Raw genomic sequence first — 19,224 nt, 5'->3', positions numbered from 1 at the left:
TACCAAGAAACACTAAACCCTCCCTACCTCCTAACCCTCTATTTTTCTTTCATCTATGTACCTAAGAATCTCTTAAATGCCCCCTAATGATTCAGCCTCCACCACCACCTCTGGCAAAGTAATCCAGGCACCCACAACACCGTATAAAAATACTTATCCCTGATGTCTCCCCTAAACTTTCCTCCCTTCACTTCGTACAGTTGTCCTCTAGTGATTGCTATTCCTGCCCTGGTTAACGTGTATCGCTCGTTTAGGGCAGACACTTGGGATGAGTTTGCACTCTTGGACTCTCTGATCCTGAGTTCGGGAGGTATGCTGTCTAACTGCCATCCACCTGTGGATGGAAATAACAATAATTACAGGCAGCTGAAGCACCTTGAAAGCAGCACAGACAAGGACTGCTAACCCCATGTGGCCGTTAGTGCAGAAATACAGGGCAGTGGGCAGGAGGCTTTTGTTCAGATTGTAGCAGCCCAACAGCTATGACATTGCTTTGATTTCTCCACCCCCACCCATCCCCATCCCCACCTTGTTTTCCATTTGTAAGAGCGTTCTTCAAGTGATTTTTGATGATCCAGAAGTGCTTGTACACACCAGATGCTGACTGATTACAGGGGCGTGAGGATACATTTCCCTTCTAATACACATCAAGAGAGGGAAATAGGAGGAGAGGGGGAAGAAAGGCACATCTGCTTAGAGAGCATTTCCCTACCCAAATCTTTTCTATTTGTCCCTTAGATGTCTCTTTTAATTCAATTAGTTTACTATTTACAAGTATCTGTTCAGCTGCAGCAAGAATTTTGGTGCATATAAACATTACCATCATCAATCTCACTACCAACTACCAATGAAACCTGCCACTTGCTGCAGTCGTGGCTGTAACCTGAGGGCTGAGAGATTGAGTCAAGAACCAGAAAGTCCTGCTTTGCCTTTGGTCACCTGAAAGACCGGGTTTGGTCACAGAACATCAGGTTGGCCACCAAGTGTACAGGACCGTTGTCATGTCAGCCTTACTATATGGATGTGAGACGTGGTGCCCATATTGTCAGCTTGCAGCAGCGTCACCTACGTTCTCTGATGAAGATCACCTGGCGAGACCAGGCCTCCAAAATCGAGGTCCTTTCTCGAGCTGGGATGCCAGCAGTTTCAACCTTGGTGATGTCAGCCCAACTGCACTGATCAGAATGCCTGACGGAAGACTACCCAAGAACATCTCGAACGGCCAATTGTCTGTCGTACCTGAAAACGAGGAGGACAGTCACGGTCCAAGGATCTTCTGCACCGGAGCCTCAAGAAAGCTGACATCGCCCATCCACGTGGGAGGATCTGGCTCAAGATTGCTCACAGAGGAGGGAAGCCATCAGAAATGGTGTGGGCGCTGCTGAGAACAAGCTCAAAAGGGCCAGAGAGAAAAGGCACAGGGAGTGCCTCTGCTGCCCCTCCAGGCCTCACCTGCCAAGTGTGTGGCAAGCAATGCCTCCTGCCAAAGACCGGCCTGTAACAAGGAAATGCATTTGATTGACCACAAGGGGGTATTTAAATATTTAGGGATAAGGGCAGATGATAACCTATGGAATTTATATAAATTGAATTACCTCCCCGTGCCTGGAAAGATTGAGGAGGATTTATGTAGATGGAGGATCCTGCCCATTAGTTTGATGGACAAGGATCAGTTGTATTAAGATGAAAGTCATACCAAGACTTCAATATTTCTTTCAATCTTTGCACATTCTTACACCAACAAGTTTTTTTCTTAAAGTATGTCAGACAATTTATATGGAATTCTAAGATGCCAAGAGTCTCAATGAAAAAAATGCACTGTGGCGGTGAGAGCAGTGGAAGAAACACGGCCACCACGTTGAGGGTCGCTAATGTCTGTTTTTATTCAAATTCAGCGCACGCCCCTTTAAGGGCAGCAGGAGCTCAGTCACCTGGTGCATTGTGACGTCATCATCGCTGCCCAGGGTGGGCGCTGGAAGGGATGCTGGAGTCGGAGAGAAACCTCTGATGACGCCATTTCCCCATGGCTGCCCTGCCACGTGGCGATACAAGCGGGGCCGTTTCGCCATAAGGATGTGCGCCGCCACAGTACTTTGGATATTCGTTGGGTGGACTATGATTAACTGATTTTTAAAAATATTATTTAGCTGTCCAATCAAAATCTATAGCATTTTTTTTGAAGGAGGGGATGTTCCTAATTGAGGCTCAAATTGGTCAACATGTGGCAGGTGAAAAGATAGCAGAAGATCTTATTTACAAATGGAATATTAAATTATTGTCTGGAAAGACACATAACCCCTTCCAAAACACATAATTTGAACATGGCAACAAATTAATAAATGTGTAGGTGTAAAAGTGAGGTTATCTTCAAAAATAACCTTGAACCAAAATGAGTTAATACCAATGATATTAGGAAATAGAATCCTGGGCACTTGGCACCGTAAAGGGATCAAGTGTATCGAGGATTGTTAAGAAAGAGGACAATTTATGACCATGAGCAGCTTAAAAAAAGATATCAGAAAAACAAACAAAAAAAAGCAGTAAATCAATTGGAATGATTTACAAATAATAACATATGGTAACAGTAGCAATAAGACTTGATTCTAAATCCAATAAATGGTCATACATACAATATTGTGAGAGGCAAGTAAGAAAAAATGAAAAGAAAAAAACTCAAACTCGCAACGATCAAGGTTAAAATTCATATTGTAAGTCGTGTTAGATCCAAACAAGTGGCCTCAGGGGGTCCGAACAAGCATGCCCAGTGACATCCATCATTGCACCGAGTTAATCGAATTATGGAAGTGAGCTATAAATGGGCCCCAAGTCTTATCAAAAGAAATCTTGATTTTTGTGACATTTTGCCTAATTTTCTCCGGATTTAAAAAGGGCATAATATCTAATAGCCATTGATTAAGTGTAGGTGGGAGCTCACCTTTCCTTTACAATAGAATTGTTCTTCTTGCTAATAAAGTGGAGAATCCTATAGACAATAGGTGCTGGAATAGGCCATTCGGCCCATTGATCTAGCACTGCCATTCATTTAGATCATGGCTGATCTTCCACTATCAGTACCCTGTCCCTGGCTTCTCCCCATAACCCTTAATTCCCCTGTCCACAAGAACCTTATCTAACTATCTCTTGAACATATTCAGACCACCCTCTGCGGCAAAGCATTCCACAAACCAACTCTCTGGGTTAAAAAAAAATTCTCATCCGTTTACTAAAGGGCCTTCCCTGTATTCTTAAACTATGGCCTCTAGTCCTAGTCTCCTCCAACATTGGGAACATGTAATCAGTTTCTATCATGTCCAATCCTTTAATAATCTTATATAACTCAATCATTATCTCCCCTCATCCTTCTAAATTCTAACGTATACAACCCAATTTGTCCAACCTTTTGGCATACGTCGATCCCGCCAGCCGGGAGCTAACCTTGTTGAATCAACACTGCACTCCCTCAATAGCGAGAATGTCCTTCCTCAAATTAGAAGACTAGATTACTCCCTGTGCCACGTGACAGTGAGAATATAAATGGAATGAGGTGGAGGATTAACACGTGGCTGAAGGGGTGGAGTAAGGGGCAGGGTTTCAAGTTTCTGGATCACTGGGACCTTTTTTGGGGAAGATGTGACCTGTATAGTAAGGACGGGTTACACTTAAATCCTAGGGGGACCAGAATCCTGGCAGGGGTATTTGCTAGGGCTACTCAGGATCCTTTAAACTAGAATGGTTGGGGGGAGGGAACAAAATAGTACAGAGCAGTAAGGAGAAGGTTAGAATGCAAACAAAGAAAGTTTGTAGTAAGTATTTGAATATGGATGGGCAGGTGATAGAGAAAGGAAATGCTCTGGAAGAAGATGAAGGGCAATTGGCAGGAAAAGGAAATAATGTTGTTATTAAAGATGAGGGAAAACAGGGATTAAGAATTGGGAAATCTCTGAAATTCATATATTTTAATGCCAGGAGTATTGCAAAAAAGGTGGATGAGCTGAAGGTGTGGATTGATACTTGGAAGTATGATGTGGTAGCGATTAGTGAGACATGGTTGCAGGAGGGATGTGATTGGCAGCTGAATATCCCTGGGTTTCGTTGCTTTAGGTGTGATAGAGTCGGAGGGGCAAGAGGAGGTGGGGTTGCATTGCTTGTCAGGGAGAATATTACAGCGGTGCTTAGGCAGGATAGATTAGAGGGCTCGTCCACGGAGGCTATTTGGGTGGAACTGAGGAGTGGGAAAGGAGAGGTTACTCTTGTAGGGGTGTATTATAGACCACCCGGAGGGGACCGAGACCTAGAGGAGCAAATCTATAGGGAGATAGTGGATATTTGTGATAAGCACAGGGTTGTAATTATGGGAGATTTTAATTTTCCACATATAGATTGAGAAACACATTCTATGAAAGGGCTGGATGGGTTAGAGTTTGTGAAATGTGTGCAAGATAGTTTTTTACAACAATATGTAGAGGTGCCGACCAGAGAAGGAGCAGTGTTAGATCTACTGTTGGCAAATGGGATGGGTCAAGTGACGGAGGTTAGTGTTGGCGAGCGCTTCGGGTCCAGTGATCATAATGCCATCAGCTTCAATGTCATTATGGAAAGAGATAAGTCAGGGCCAAGGGTTGAGGTTTTTGATTGGGGAAAAGCTAGATTTGAGGAGATGCAAAAGGACTTACAGGGCGTGCATTGGGACAATTTGTTTTATAGGCAGGATGTAGTAGAGAGATGGAAGTCTTTTAAAGATCAGAGTTTGAGAGTGCAAAAGCTTTATGTTCCTGTTAGGTTAAAAGGAGGGGCAAAAGGTTTGAGAGAGCCGTGGTTTTCAAGGAATATTGGAAACTTGGTTCGAAGAAAAAGGGAGGCATACATTAGATATAAGAAGCATGGTGTTAAGGGGATGTTTGAAAGATACGTTGAATGTAAGAAAAATCTTAAGAGAGGAATTAGGAAAGCTAAAAGAAGGTACGAGGAGACTATAGCAAGCAGGGTGAAAATTAATCCAAAAGGGGTCTACAAATATGTTAATGGTAAAAGGAAAGCGAGAGACAAAATTGGTCCCTTAGAGAATCAGAGCGGAAAACTGTGTGTGGAGCCTAGAGAAATGGGGGAGATATTGAACAGTTTCTTTTCTTTGGTATTCACAAAGGAGAAGGATATTGGAATATGTGAGATAAAAAAAAAGCAAATTGGGTAAATATGGAGAATATAGTGATTACAAAAGATGTAGTGTTAAGGCTTTTGAGGAATATAAAGGTAGATAAGTCTCCGGGACCAGACGGGATCTTCCCCAGGACATTGAGAGAAGTAAAGGAGGAAATAGCAGAGGCTCTGACAGTAATTTTCCAAATGTCATTAGAGATGGGGATAGTGCCGGAGGATTGGCGTATTGCGCATGTGGTTCCGTTATTTAAAAAGGGTTCAAGGAGGAAGCCTGGCAATTATCGGCCTGTAAGTTTGACGTCTGTGGTAGGTAAATTAATGGAGAAAGTTCTTAGAGATAGTACTTATAAATATCTGGATAGACAGGGTCTGATCAGGAGCACTCAACACGGATTTGTGGGCGGAAGGTCCTATTTGACCAATCTGATTGAATTTTTTGAAGAGGTGACTAGGAATGTGGATGAGGGTAGCGCGGTGGATGTTGTCTATATGGACTTCAGTAAGGCCTTCGATAAGGTACCTCATGGAAGGTTAGTTAGGAAGGTGCAGACTTTAGGTATAAATTTTGAGATAGTCAAATGGATTGAACATTGGCTGAAAGGGAGAAGCCAGAGAGTGGTAGTGGAAAATTGTCTGTCAGGCTGGAGGCCGGTGACCAGTAGTATGCCTCAGGGATCTGTATTGGGCCCATTGTTGTTCGTTATATATATTAATGATCTAGATGATGGGGTGGTGAATTGGATTAGTAAATATGCAGACGATACTAAGATAGGTGGAATAGTGGATAATGAAGAAGGTTTTCAAGGATTGCAGAGGGATTTGGGCTGCTTAGAAAGGTGGGCTGAAAAATGGCAGATGGAATTTAATGCTGATAAGTGTGAGGTGCTTCATTTTGGTAAGAAGAATCAGAACAGGACATACGTAGTAAATGGGAGAGCATTGATGAATACAGAAGAGCAGAAGGATTTAGGAGTAACGGTACATCGTTCCCTGCAGGTAGAAACTCATGTGAATAGGGTGGTGAAGAAGGCTTTTAGTATGCTGGCCTTTATCAATCATTGCGTGGAATATAGGAGTTGGGAGGTGATGTTGAGATTGTATAAGACGTTGGTGCGCCCTAATTTGGAGTTCTGTGTGCAGTTCTGGTCGCCTAATTATAGGAAGGATATAAACAGAGTGGAGAGAGTGCAGAGAAGATTTACCAGAATGTTACCTGGGTTTAAGCATCTAGAGTATAGGGAGAGATTGGACAGATTAGGTCTTTATTCTTTGGAGCGCAGAAGGTTGAGAGGGGATTTGATAGAGGTATTTAAGATTATGAAAGGGATAGACAGAGTGGATGTGGATAGACTATTTCTGTTAAGAGTAGGAGAGATTGAAACAAGAGGAAATGAGTTAAGAGTTAAGGGGCAGAGGTTTAGAGGTAACATGAGGGGGAACTTCTTTACTCAGAGAGTGGTAGCGGTGTGGAATGAGCTTCCAGGAGAAATAGTGGCGGCAGAGTCAATTTTATTATTTAAGAAAAAGCTGGACAGGTATATGGATGAGAAGAAGGTGGAGGGTTATGGTCATTGTGCAGGGAGGTGGGACTAGAGAGGAGAGTTTGGTTCGGAGCGGACTAGAAGGGCCTAATGGCCTGTTTCCGTGCTGTAATTGTTATGTTATTATTATGTTAACTGGATACAATACTCCAGGTGTGGTCTCACCAAGGCCCTGTTCAACTGCAGAAGGACATCTTTACTCCTATACTCTATTCCCCTTTTTATGAAGGCCAACATGCCATTTGCCTTTTTCACAGCTTGTCAAACCTGCATGCTAGCTTGTAGTGACTGATGTACAAGGACACCTAGATTACGTTGCACTTTCCCACTCCCTAACTTTACTCCATTTAAAAAATAATCCTCCTTCCTGTTCCTGCCACTAAAGTGGATAACCTCATCTTTATCCACATTAAACTGCATCTTCCATGCATCTGCCCGCTCACCTGACCTGTCCAAGTCCCCCAGCATTTTCCTGACATCCTCCTCACACTTTACACTACCATCCAGTTCATGTCATCTGCAAATTTGCTAATGTTATTTATCCCCTTATCTAAATTATTAACATATATATATGATAAACAACTGAGGACCCAGCACAGAGCCCTGAGGGACCCCACTAGTAACATCCTGAAAGTGACCCCGTTAACCCCTACTCTTTGTTTCCTGTCTGTAAACCAATTTTCTATCCATGTCAGCACCTTACCCCCAATACCCTACTCTGTGATTTAGCCTACTAATCTCCTATGCGGGACTTTATCAAAAGCCTTCTGAAAGTAAGTACACCACATCCACTGGCTCTCCCATGTCCACCCTCCTCGTCACATCCTCGAAAAATTTCAGAAAATTAGTCAAGCATGATTTTCTCTTCAGAAATCCATGCTTAATTGTTCTGTTATTTTTTTTCTTTTGTAATAGATCCTAATATCCTCCCCACTACTGACGTCAAGCTAACCAGTCTGTAATTGCCTGTATTCTTTCACCCTCCCTTCTTAAAAAGCGGCACAACATTAACCACTCTCCCATCCACAGGCACCTCTCCCGAATCTATAGAACATTGGAAAATGTCGACCAATGCATCCACAATTTCAATTGCAACCTCCCTAAGCTCCCTGGGATGCAGTCCATCAGGCCCTGGGGACTTATCAGCCTTCAGTCCATTCAATTTACTCAAGACCTCATGCTTCCGAATCTAGATTTCCATAAATTCCTCCATTACTGTTGGAATTTCTATCAATTCCTTCAATACCGCAGGACCTCTATCTGACCGTTACTTGTCTCTTCCTTGGTGAAGATAGATCCAAAGTACCTGTTAAACTCGTCAGCCATTTCCTTGCTTCCTGTAATAACTTTGCCCATTTCTGTTTTTAAAGGGCCAAATTTTGGTCCTAACTATTTTTTTTCTCCTCTTTATACATACTTAAAGAAGCTTTTACTACCCCTTTTATATTATTGGCTCATTTTTTCCTCCCATATAGCTTTCTTAGTTATCTTCTGTTTCTCTTTGAAGGTTTCCCACACCTGTTTGCTATATTATACTTCCTCTCCATGTACTTGATGCTGTTCTTGACTTCCTTTCTCAGCCATGATTGCCCTTTACTCGCCTTAGAACCTTCCTTCCTCTTTGGAATGAACTGGTCCTGTACCTTCTGAAAAATGTCCAGAAATACCTGCCATTTTTGCTCCACTGTTCTCCCAGCCAGGGTATCCTTCCATTGCATCTTGACGAGCTCCTCCCTCATTCCCTTTATTCAACTGTAATTACTGATACTTCCAACTTCCTTTCCTCCTCCCTTTCAAATTACAAATGAAAACTTACCCTATTATGGCCACTATTATCTAATGGCTCCCCTACTTCAAGATCCCTTATCAAATCCTCATCATTACACAACACCAATTTCAGAATTGTCTTTCCCCCTGGTGGGGTCCATCACGAGCTGCTCTAAGAATATATACCGCAAACATTCTATAAACTCAGTTTCTTGCAGTCCCACACCAGCTAGATTTTCCCAGTCTACCTGCATGTTGAAATCCCCCATTACATCTGTATCATTACCATTCTGACATGCCAATCATAACTCCTGATTTATTCTGCCTCCTATATCTGAGCTACTGTTTGGGGGCCTGTATATGACTCCCATTATGGTCCTCTTGCCCTTGCAATTTCTCAGCTCTATCCAAACAGACTTTACTTCACCTGCTTTTATGTCACTCCTTTCAAGGGACTGAAAATCATTCCTCACCAACAGAGCTACCCAACCCCTTCTACCCATCTGTCTGTCCTTGCGAAAGGACGTATACAGTGGGATATTAATTTATACTCCGTGCGTTCATGTATAATACCTTTAATCTGTTACTCCCCACACCCCTCATCTTGTTACCTGATGCACTTGGCCATACTCTCCGATCCCTTTCTCCTCCTTCTGCCCATTAATTTCGGTGTCTATCTGAACTTATCCTGTCTTTAATTAGAAGATAAAATAATATTTATAATTTTAGAAAAACCAAACAGTGCAATGACTGGACATGGATCTAAAGTGATCCTAAATATGATTGAAAAAGTTCTAAAAATGTTGGGCCAATATTTTTGCAAATTAGGGCAAGTCCAAAACACATGTAACAAAGAGGCATTGAATATTTTACATTTGTCACTAAGTGAACTAATATCAGAATAAATTTGAGCAAGTTTGGCTTTGGAGAAATGTACACGATGTAGCACTTTGAATTGAATAAGACTATGCCCACCACACTGTGATGAATCGTAAATCAGGCCCAAAATTGAGGTCCATTCTTCTGAGAAAGAGATAATCAAATCATTCTCCCATTCAATTTTAAATCCACTTGAAGAAAATGCTTTTCACATTCAATCGTTTATAATATAAAGTAGATATCATGCCTTTATGAGTAAATTGTCAGATAGAACATTTTTCTGGTATCTTTAATTAAGATCTTTTTTAATTAGATGGTTTAGGATCAGCCATGACCCTGCCAATGTGTAGTGACCTGGAGACTTTTTTGAAAGGGGATGACAAGTAAATCTATATCGAAGACCAATAGCCTAAAAGCGGGTTTGCACAAATCGAGGGATTTGGGGAATCGGACTTGGGAGAAAAGCACTCAAGAACAATATTGGTAAAAGTCACTGTAAATGTGTGAAAAAGAAAAAGTGTATATCATGGCTATTGTGATTTATGGTGTGAAAAATAAAAAATTAAAAAAAAAACCAAAAAAACAATATTGGTCAAAATTGTGCTCTGATAAACATGACATTATTTATTAATGTCAGATATAGATCGGACAATGCAATTTTATGCACCAATTATACCTTACACCGCAAAAATTACACGGTTTAAAAATCTGAAATTTGGGACTCATGTTTTAGGTGCGGTGTAGAGGTTGAAACATTTAGACACTCAACTTGGCTATGTGTGACACTAAAATCCTTTTGGTATGATTTGGCAGAAATTTTGGCAAAAATTATAGAAGTGGATTTTCCATTGGAACCAGAACTGTATTTATTGAGGATCTTATGCCACAAAACTTTCAAAATATCAAATACAGTTCTTGAGGATTGTCCTCGGGGTGGCCAGGAAATGTATCGCTGTTACAGGGAATCTGACTCCTCCCTACTTATTACTCGTTGGAATATAGAAATGGAAAGTTGTCCCCCCGGAAAAGATCACTTATAATCTTCGAAAGAAATATGACATATTTGTTAAAATATGGCAACCTTATTTGAATCATACTGGTTTAAGGATCTAATTAACTTCCCAGAAAAGATTTAAATGATATAGTTAGGTTAATAGCGTTGAATTCCTGAAAATCAATGGACTAATTAATGAAGGCAGCTCAAACACCCCTTCTTTTTTGGATAGTTGTTTTTTTTAATGTTAGCAGTTAAGGCGTGAGATTTAGGCATATGAGACTCTGTCATTTTAAAATACTATTTATATGATGTATGAAATAATATTCTATATGGATCATGGAAAAATTAAAATATAATATTCAAAAACAAGGATCGGTCCACACATATCAAACCCCACAAAATGACCGAAAAGAACTATCATCATCCATGGGATGGATAGCCAGAATAACCTTGGGGCAAGCAGCGTGCCTGTAAACGGGGTGGAGGCAGCCAGTGTGATGTCACCTTATTTTACCTCACTGTCTGGCCAACCCTCACTTCTAGCCAATGTGACATAAAAATGTACAGAGAGGAAACTAAGATGAGTGGTTGCCTGTACCCTCTCTGCCTCCTGAAATCTAAAGAGTGCGAAGGTTGGAGGGACATGAGGCATGAAAAGGGTGCTAATGTTTTCCTCCATATTTTCCACATCACTCTTGGGTATGGCTACAGCTATAGGCAGCTCCGCTAACAACCAGTTCAGTCTCTTCCATTGGCGTTGTTGCGTTTGCGCCCCTTGTGTCAGTTTCCATGGGACCAAGTTGTATCCTGGCCTCTTCTACAAGTGGGAGGGAAGTGCACGAAAGAGCAATCTCTATAGAGTTGGCTCTGGACGCCCATGTGATGCTAGGTGTGTACAAGTGCAGCAGGGGACACAAAGGTCAGGTCTGTGCCCTGATTGATCGAGATTATTGGCAGATGAGCAAGGGAAGCAGTATCAGAGGCTGCAGCAGGCTTGTGTTCACTGACTTTGACAACGTTTGTGAGGCTGTGCAGTCTAGTGAAGCATTGCCTTTGTATCCTTGCTCTCTGACGTATCTCATCTGGCAAGACCTGACCATAGCAGACCAGGACCTGCTACTCGCAGGTGAGTGGAAACCATTCCAGGGTGACACTGTGAGAGCTCAAGGCCAACATGCTCCCTCGGAGGTGAGGATATGAACAAGTCCAAGGAATGCTACATGCTGAGTGATATCGAGGCTCTAAAAAAAGAGGAACTATCTGGCAGATATTTGAAGCTGAAAATGGGAGAGATCCTTCAGGACCACTGTTGTTTACACAGAGATACAGTGAAAAGCTTGGTTTTGCATGCTGTGCTGCCAGTGTAGGGTAGAGTTAAAAAAAGGCATGAAATATCACTCGGATACAAGATTAAGGAAATTTCCAAAGAATTTTAGAGATGTCAGAGGCAAGAAGGCCCACACTGTATAATTACAGTACTGCACACAAAAGCGTTGGCGAACTAGCAGATCACGCGGCATCCATTTACGTTGACTTTTACTTCCTGTGGATGCCGTGTGATCTGCCAACTTTCTCCAACTCTGTTGTGTGCTGTGTTTAACTCTGGCATCTGCAGAATTTCCTGTTTACCAGAGGTTGAGAGGCCACTGGTTGCAAAATCATTAGATTTCTCCAGGGGCTGATTCATCCTCTACAGCGCTAGCAATTGGGACTAGGGTTCAAGTCCCGCACTGTCTGTAAGGAGTTTGTACCAACAGTGGCCGATTCAAAGCGTGCCGAGCCATGGGAGTTGCTGGATGACAGAGCGCTGGACAATAGAGGTTCAACCCATGTAGGGGTGGGTGTTGATTATTAGAATAATCTTAGTGCCAAATGGCAAAATGTTGACTCCCTATCTGGAGTTATGAATTGCAGACAAATTGACTTCAGCTTGCATTTTCTCATGAGCCATTGTCTGACCCCAGTAAGTTTGTGTCCATCCCAAGATGGGCCAACTATGGACTCTGAGTGACAAATATTACCCTGGTCTTGTGCACAGAAGCATGAGCATCCACTGGTCCAATATGACCAAGAAAGGAGTTGACCCACTGCACCTAGTCTTGGCCACAAGGAGCGGTGAGGCATTGTTTCCCCAGACCACCACTCTCTTTTAAGAGATTCCTTATATTCTATCTCTTTGGCCAAACCATTGGTCATTTTTCTCTTGGCAGGGATACCTGACAGATTTTTGACATTTGGAAAGGCTTTACTAGAAAATGTTTCAACTTTGGGAGAAAACTAGAATAAATTAAATTAAACAAAATAGTCTGCAGATGCTGGAGTGCAATACCCAAAGGTGCTGGAGAAACTCAGCAGGTCACGCAGCATCCATGGGAAGTTAAAGGTAACCAATGTCCGGAAGGACCCAGGCCCAAAACGTTGGTTACCCTTTTACCTCCTATGGATGCTGCATGACCTACGGAATTTCTCCAGCATGTTTGCGTATACCCGCTTTCAGGTGGAATAGCTGGGAGAATGCGGCTCCGGAGCCGGCTGCGGGTGTGTGCAAAGCGACATTCAGGTGGCAGCGCTGAAGGCGCCGTTCTGGCACCTGAAAGGTCTGCAGTGGGGAGAGACGCTGCGGAGCAAACGCTGGCTCCTGTCGACTGTGGTTGTAGTCGCGCCTGCTTTCAAGGGGAGCGCTTGGAAGTGGAGAATACACCTACCTATGGAGGGTTGGGTAAGTGCTCCTCAGGTCAGGGTTCTCCACTTTCAGGTGGCCTCCCAACAGCCGCATTTTGGTATTTTAGGCGGCTTTACGTTGGGGTATTCTGGCCACCTGAAAGTGGCTTATGAAAGTATAATGAATAATGTCAAAGGAGGATTGAAGTGAGATATTGGATCCTGAATCTGGCCATCGCAGGGAGTATGTACGTAAGAAGTTGGGTAACCAAGCTTGATTTGGAGCGGATATTGTGTCATGATATTAAGATGAATAGCTTTCTCTCTGTGGTGTACATATTTGTTTCTGTCTGACAATACTTTGAAAAGAGCAGAGGCTGTTTATTCTTTAAATAGAACTTAATTATATTGAAGGAGGAGGGAATGAGTCAATAGCTGACATCAACATTCCATTTCTAGTCTCTGTTACTCAACTTGGAGTTGATGCAAAGCTGTGCCACTAAATCAGTAAACTGTTTGTTTTATTCTGCTATGGTCCTCATGGCTTCTATTTCGTGCACTTGAAAGTGGTGTGTTGCTAGAATTTTTTTAAAATTTAAATTTAGACGTATAGCACGGTAACGGGCCATTTCGGCCCACGAGTCAACACCGCCCAATTTACACCCAATTAACCTACACCCCCAGTACGTTTCAAACGGTGGGAGGAAACAGACAGCACAGGATTCAAACCCGTATCCTGATCGCTGGTGCTGTGAAGTTGTTGCACTAACCGCTACGCCAACTGTGCTGCCATGTTGTGGCAAAGGCACTCCCACAACTTTATTCAGACCTGGACTCTCTGCACCCGTCTTTATTCAGATGCTTTCCTGTCTTTTGCTTTGATAAGTGTCAGTAATATATCTTTTTTTTATTATTATATTTTAAAATTTTAAAAAATATTTTAACTGGCTGCCGGGCTCCCCTACAACCAAATCCCGTGGCGATCTGAACCAAATGGGCCTCGGGTTGGGATGGACCCGCAAAAATGGCGTCCCCCATCCCTTTCCAATCGGGCCTAAAACCCTCTCAAACCTCAGCTTCGAGACATCATCCCGTCCTAATTTCGGACTGTGGGTGGAACAGAAGGCCTGTCAATGGACGGCGGGAAACCAGAGAGTGGGACGAGGACAAGGCATGGCCAATGTCAGCGGATTATGAGGAGCCCACAGTAATCCACCACACTCACCATGGTGGGAGGGAAGCAAGAAAGCTTATTTATTTATTTTTTTAGTCAGTAATATATCTTTATCTCCTATGTATTGTTGCGAGACCAGATGAGTTCCTACAGCATTTCTGTGCCTTTTAACTATAATCTGCAGACTTTCATGTTTTACTCCCATAGCTTTTGAAAGGACATTTCTCCAGGGTGCAAGGAGCCATTGGAGTTATTGCATGGGAAAGACCTGGTTTAATGTTAGGAGCGCAACTTTGCGTTACTGTTGAAAGGTGTGGACAGGTTGCTTCCCCATGGAGGGAGAGTCTAGGACATGAGGGCACAACTTCAGGATTGAAGCGCATCCGCTTAGAACAGAGATATGTAGGAATTTCTGTGGTATATCTGTGGAATTTTTTGCCACAGGTGATTGTGGAGATCAGAACACTGACAAAGATTGATAGGTTCTTGAATATCCAGGCCATCAAAGGTTATGGAGAGAAGGCTGGGCAGTGGGGTTGATGGAGAATTGGATCAGCTCATGATTAAATGGCGGGGCAGACTTGATAGCTGATTTCTGCTCCTATGTCTCATGGACCTATGTCAGTTCCATTCTTGCTTCTAGAGGGTACACTGCTCTTTCAAAGAGAAAGGGTAAACATGATGGTTCAAATGGCCTCTTTCTTGCACCACTCTGCTTGTAATTAAAGCAAGGCACTGTGTTACTGGTTCAAATGGGGAAAATTGCCATGTCCTTCATGGTTCAAATTGGAGTGGGAAACTGGAGAGGAGTATGTTATCCAGACTTGAGAATTTCCTCCTCAAAAGAGTATCAGTCAACCAGATTGTTAGAACCGCAATCAGTTTGAACTCCCATCAGAAATCAGTCTAGACATTTGTCTTGCTGGTCCAATATCATTACCATAGCTCACAGTAGCTTTGTGGCTCAGCTAGTAAACCCAGGATCAGTCCACAGATGTGTAGGTGCCTTGGAGCTATTGCCATTTTAAGAGGAGAAAAAGTGACTGTATTAGAAAAGGAAAATGTTTTTGCTGATTTTTAAAAAAAAATCTTGGAGCTGCACGTATGTTTTGAGAAGGCACAGATACAGTGACGAGAGGACAGACAATGTACAGAAGCATTGCGTTATTGATATAAATTTTGTGTGAGAGTACAAATGAAACCAAAAGCTAAGATTGAGGCTGCAGTTGGATGCTCTGGGGCTTTGCTGGACTACTAAATAAACATAAATGATTTATCAGCTCATTTACACTGTCAGTAATGGAGGGGAGTTTGGATCAGGAATGAAAATCTACTCATCACGTTTAATATCAGGCTAGACCCCCATAAGCACGGGCAGTCAAAGGTTGAAACATGAGCACAAACCTCCTGTGTGTCTAATTACAGGTACCTATTTAAACACACACACAAATACAAATATACACTTGTATGTAAACACAGATAAATCACAAATACAATGTCACTTGCTTTTCCCCATTGCCAATTTCCGAGTTCTTAAGACTGACCTGAATGAAAGTCTTTACGGTTAATCATTCTTTGAATAAAAAAAGATGAGGTTATATATAATTATCAATTTTGTTACATCCCCTGGATAACATAATCCCACCTGCAACCCCAAAGAGGCGGGAACACCGCACACACTAACACCTAAAATCTATTGCAATGGAAATTCATTTAAAAAAAAAATCTATTATAATTGAGTGATCATTGCGCAAATAAAAGCATTGCGAGTCGTGCAGCCACAGATGCATCTTGTAAGGAGTGAAGCAGTTAGTTCCTGATCTGGTCGCATTCACTTCGCTGAAGTCGGGACATGTCCAGCTGCTAATCATTAACAGTGTGGCCCAGCAAAATCTCCCCCAGCTACCGATTTAACACTGAAAAATGCTGGGGAAAGCACCAGCTGGAAAATTGGAATTGTAACCGGTCAATTTAAAAAAAAGAATTCTCGAGCTTGATGAGGAAACCCTGCTTGAACTGAGGAACTGATTGAACTGATTAATTGATGAGCAAACCCTGATTGAACTGAGGAACTGTCACCTGCAAGCAGTGAAAGGGGAATTAATTGTATGAAATCTCACTCTTTGATGTTTCTTTCCTCATAGTTCTCAAAAGAGAGATATATAATGGATTCAACACCTGAGAAGCTGAGAAAGGAACTGGAGGAGGAGCTGAAATTGAATAGCGAGGACCTGCAAAGTCATGCCTGGTACCATGGTCGCATTCCCAGGAAGGTAGGCTCCCAAACATTGTTGTCTTTGATCGGCACTGTGCAGTTTACTTTCTGTTGAACTGAGATTTGTTTCACTTTCACATTTTGCTGAGGGGACTAGGAATTTCTGTAGCATTAAGAAGAAGGGCAATGCTTCCCATCCTAGACTGTTCCCAAATAGCTCCGAGTCAGTCTAGACAGTTATAGAGTCATTGACGTTGATTATTTCAATACAAATGATGAGATCATTTTCCTTGGAGCCCTGACTGTATAAAACTTGCGCTGGTAGAGCAATCAAGCTCAACCAAAATTACTCTTTCTTCTTAAAATATCAACTTAGAAATTATCCAGATGGGAAAGTTTGAGATTTAAATGGGTCTCTGCAAGGTAGGCAGCACAGAGGAAAGTTCTGTCTGTAATCCCATCATGGAACTCTGTTCCACGGGTTATCAGGCAGGAAGAATAATCTGCCAACAGTCAGGTCAATGCGACCACTGAGAGCACAATTCAGTGTCGTAGAGAGGTACCGGGCGGAAACCCACTGAGTAAACACCACCTATTTACACTAGTACTGCATTAATCAATCTCTTATTTTCCCCACAACACATTGAGTCCTCCCAGATTCTATCACTCAGGTCAAAGGACAGGAAGCCAAGGTTCATCAGTGGATCTGTGAACCACAAACAAATTAAATGGGGTAGGTTTGAGAAGTTGAATGGCTTCTTCTGCATCTAAGAATGTGTTTACTACTGTATATAGGTGCTCCTCTACCTAGGATTGCGCGACTTGTGATTTTTCAAAATTATGATGGTATGCTGGCACTATATTTTATGATTAAAAATTGTATTTTTCAATGTGGAATAAAAGGAATTCAGCATTTAATTATAAAATAGGCTTTGTTTTGGGTAAATTTTCCCAGCTGCAGGCTATGGTAAGTGGTCTCAGCACATTTAAGCTAGGCTTTGATGTTCAGTAGATGCTTTTTCAACTTTACGATGGGTTTATCGGAACGTAACCTGATTGTAAGTAGAGGAGCACCTGTACTGGATATGCTGGCAACTGCTGTGATGAAGGGAGATGTGATATTCTTCCTTAGATGTTTGGTATGACTTCGGAAAACCTGTCAAATTTCTACAGATGTGTGGAGGAAAGCGTGCTGACAATTTGCATCACAGTCTGGTGTTGGGATATCAATACCCCTGAGTGTAAAACCCTGCTAAAGGTGGTGGACACAGCCCAGGACATCACAGGCAAAACCCTCCCACCATCATCTATAGTAAGCGCTGCAGTCAGAGAGCAGCAGCAATCATCAAGGACCCACACCACCCACTCATTTCTCGCTGCTACCATGAGGAAAAAGGTATAAGTGTCACAAGACTTGCACCACCAGATTCAGGAGTACCAAATTTGCCGCTACCCCTCCATCATCAATCTCTTCAGCAACAAACTCAACCAGGGACTCCTTTAAGAACTCTTAAATGATTGGGAGCATCTAATAGCCTGAATACACCTGGGATTGTCTGATCTCGGAAGCTAAGCAGGTGCAGATCTGGTCAGTACTTGGAGGGGAGACCACCTAGGTGCTGTAGATTTCTGTGAGGGGTGATGGACAAAGTGGTGACTCTCTGTCTGCCCTACCATTGACAAAAGTTGAAGAATTTCATGTAGGTTATATTCTAAATGTGACAATAATGGAACCTTTTCCTTTATTTTTGCATTTTATAGATTTTATTTCTCTCTGCATTGTACAGCCAGATCATTTACATTTGTTTATTCATTTACATGTGTGCGTTACGTAGATTTTTTGCACGAGTAAATGGTAATACTGCCTCACCTGCAGGAAAAAGAATCTCAGGGTTGTATGCGATATCATGTATGTACTCTGACAATAAATGTGAAATCTGATATTGAATGCCAGTGGCATGGTTAGATCAGCTTGAGCTTGGTGTGGCCACGAGTAGATCAGCATAATGTTGCTCCTTGTGCTTTCAGGTGGCAGAGTCTCTAATTCAGAGAGATGGAGACTTTCTTGTTCGTGACTCCCTCTCTAGCCCTGGAAACCACGTCTTGACCTGCCAGTGGAAAAACACTCCTCACCATTTCAAGATCAACCGCGTGGTCGTTTGGCTAAATGAAAGCTACTCCCGGCTGCAGTACCAGTTTGAGTGGGAGAGCTTTGACAGCATCCCCGCTCTGGTCAGATGCTACGTAGGAAATCGCAGGCCGATCTTTCAGCAGGTCGGGGCCATCATTTTCCAGCCCATAAATCGGATGCTTCCACTGAGGTGCATGGAGGAAAAATACGCCCCAGCGGTGGTGGTGAAGGAGCAGTTCTGTCAAGGGCCAGCTGGGAAGTCAGACACGCCAAAGCGACTGAGCTTGAACATGTCCAATGGCTCCGGGCAACAGGACACTCTATCACCGGGCAATCTTTTGAGGTGGGTTTGTCAGAAAGAACTGATCCCTTATTTTAAATTTAGAGGTATAGCATGGTCAGAAGCCCTTCTAGCCCACAAGCCCATGCCATCTAATTAATCTACAACCCCATTCATTTTGAAAGGTGGGAGGACCCCAGACCACCCAGAGGAAGCGCACGCAGACACTAGGAGAGCATAAAAACTCCTTAACAGAAGCACCAGATTCAAATCCGGGTCACTGGTGCTGTAATAGTGTCGTGCTAACCACGTCACCCAAATCTGCACACAAGGTCTGAGTTAAGGAAGTTATCTGAATAACAGGTTAATTTTAAAACCATTCTTTGTTTTGTCAATGCATTTGTCTGGAACTCCCTCATTTT

At 42.6% G+C, this 19,224-nt stretch overlaps 1 protein-coding gene across 9 annotated transcripts in view; it reads left to right on the top strand.

The window, feature by feature from the left end:
- The window catches only part of bcar3 (BCAR3 adaptor protein, NSP family member), a 191,784-nt gene that overhangs the window by 151,174 nt on the left and 21,386 nt on the right, over window positions 1-19,224 (top strand). For 8 of the 9 annotated variants that reach the window (XM_069939283.1, XM_069939280.1, XM_069939279.1 and 5 more), the window contains 2 exons: window positions 16,321-16,449; window positions 18,420-18,865. In XM_069939283.1, the coding sequence (XP_069795384.1) occupies window positions 16,321-16,449; window positions 18,420-18,865 (575 nt within the window). Of the gene's footprint in view, window positions 1-1,997; window positions 2,076-16,320; window positions 16,450-18,419; window positions 18,866-19,224 lie in introns of those variants that run through there. The other variant, XM_069939284.1, reaches the window with a different exon arrangement.

Source organism: Narcine bancroftii, chromosome 5 (assembly GCF_036971445.1).
Source record: "Narcine bancroftii isolate sNarBan1 chromosome 5, sNarBan1.hap1, whole genome shotgun sequence".
Lineage (NCBI taxonomy): Eukaryota > Metazoa > Chordata > Chondrichthyes > Torpediniformes > Narcinidae > Narcine > Narcine bancroftii.
Note: the sequence above shows the minus strand (reverse complement) of the source record. Positions and strands in the feature narration are given on the sequence as shown.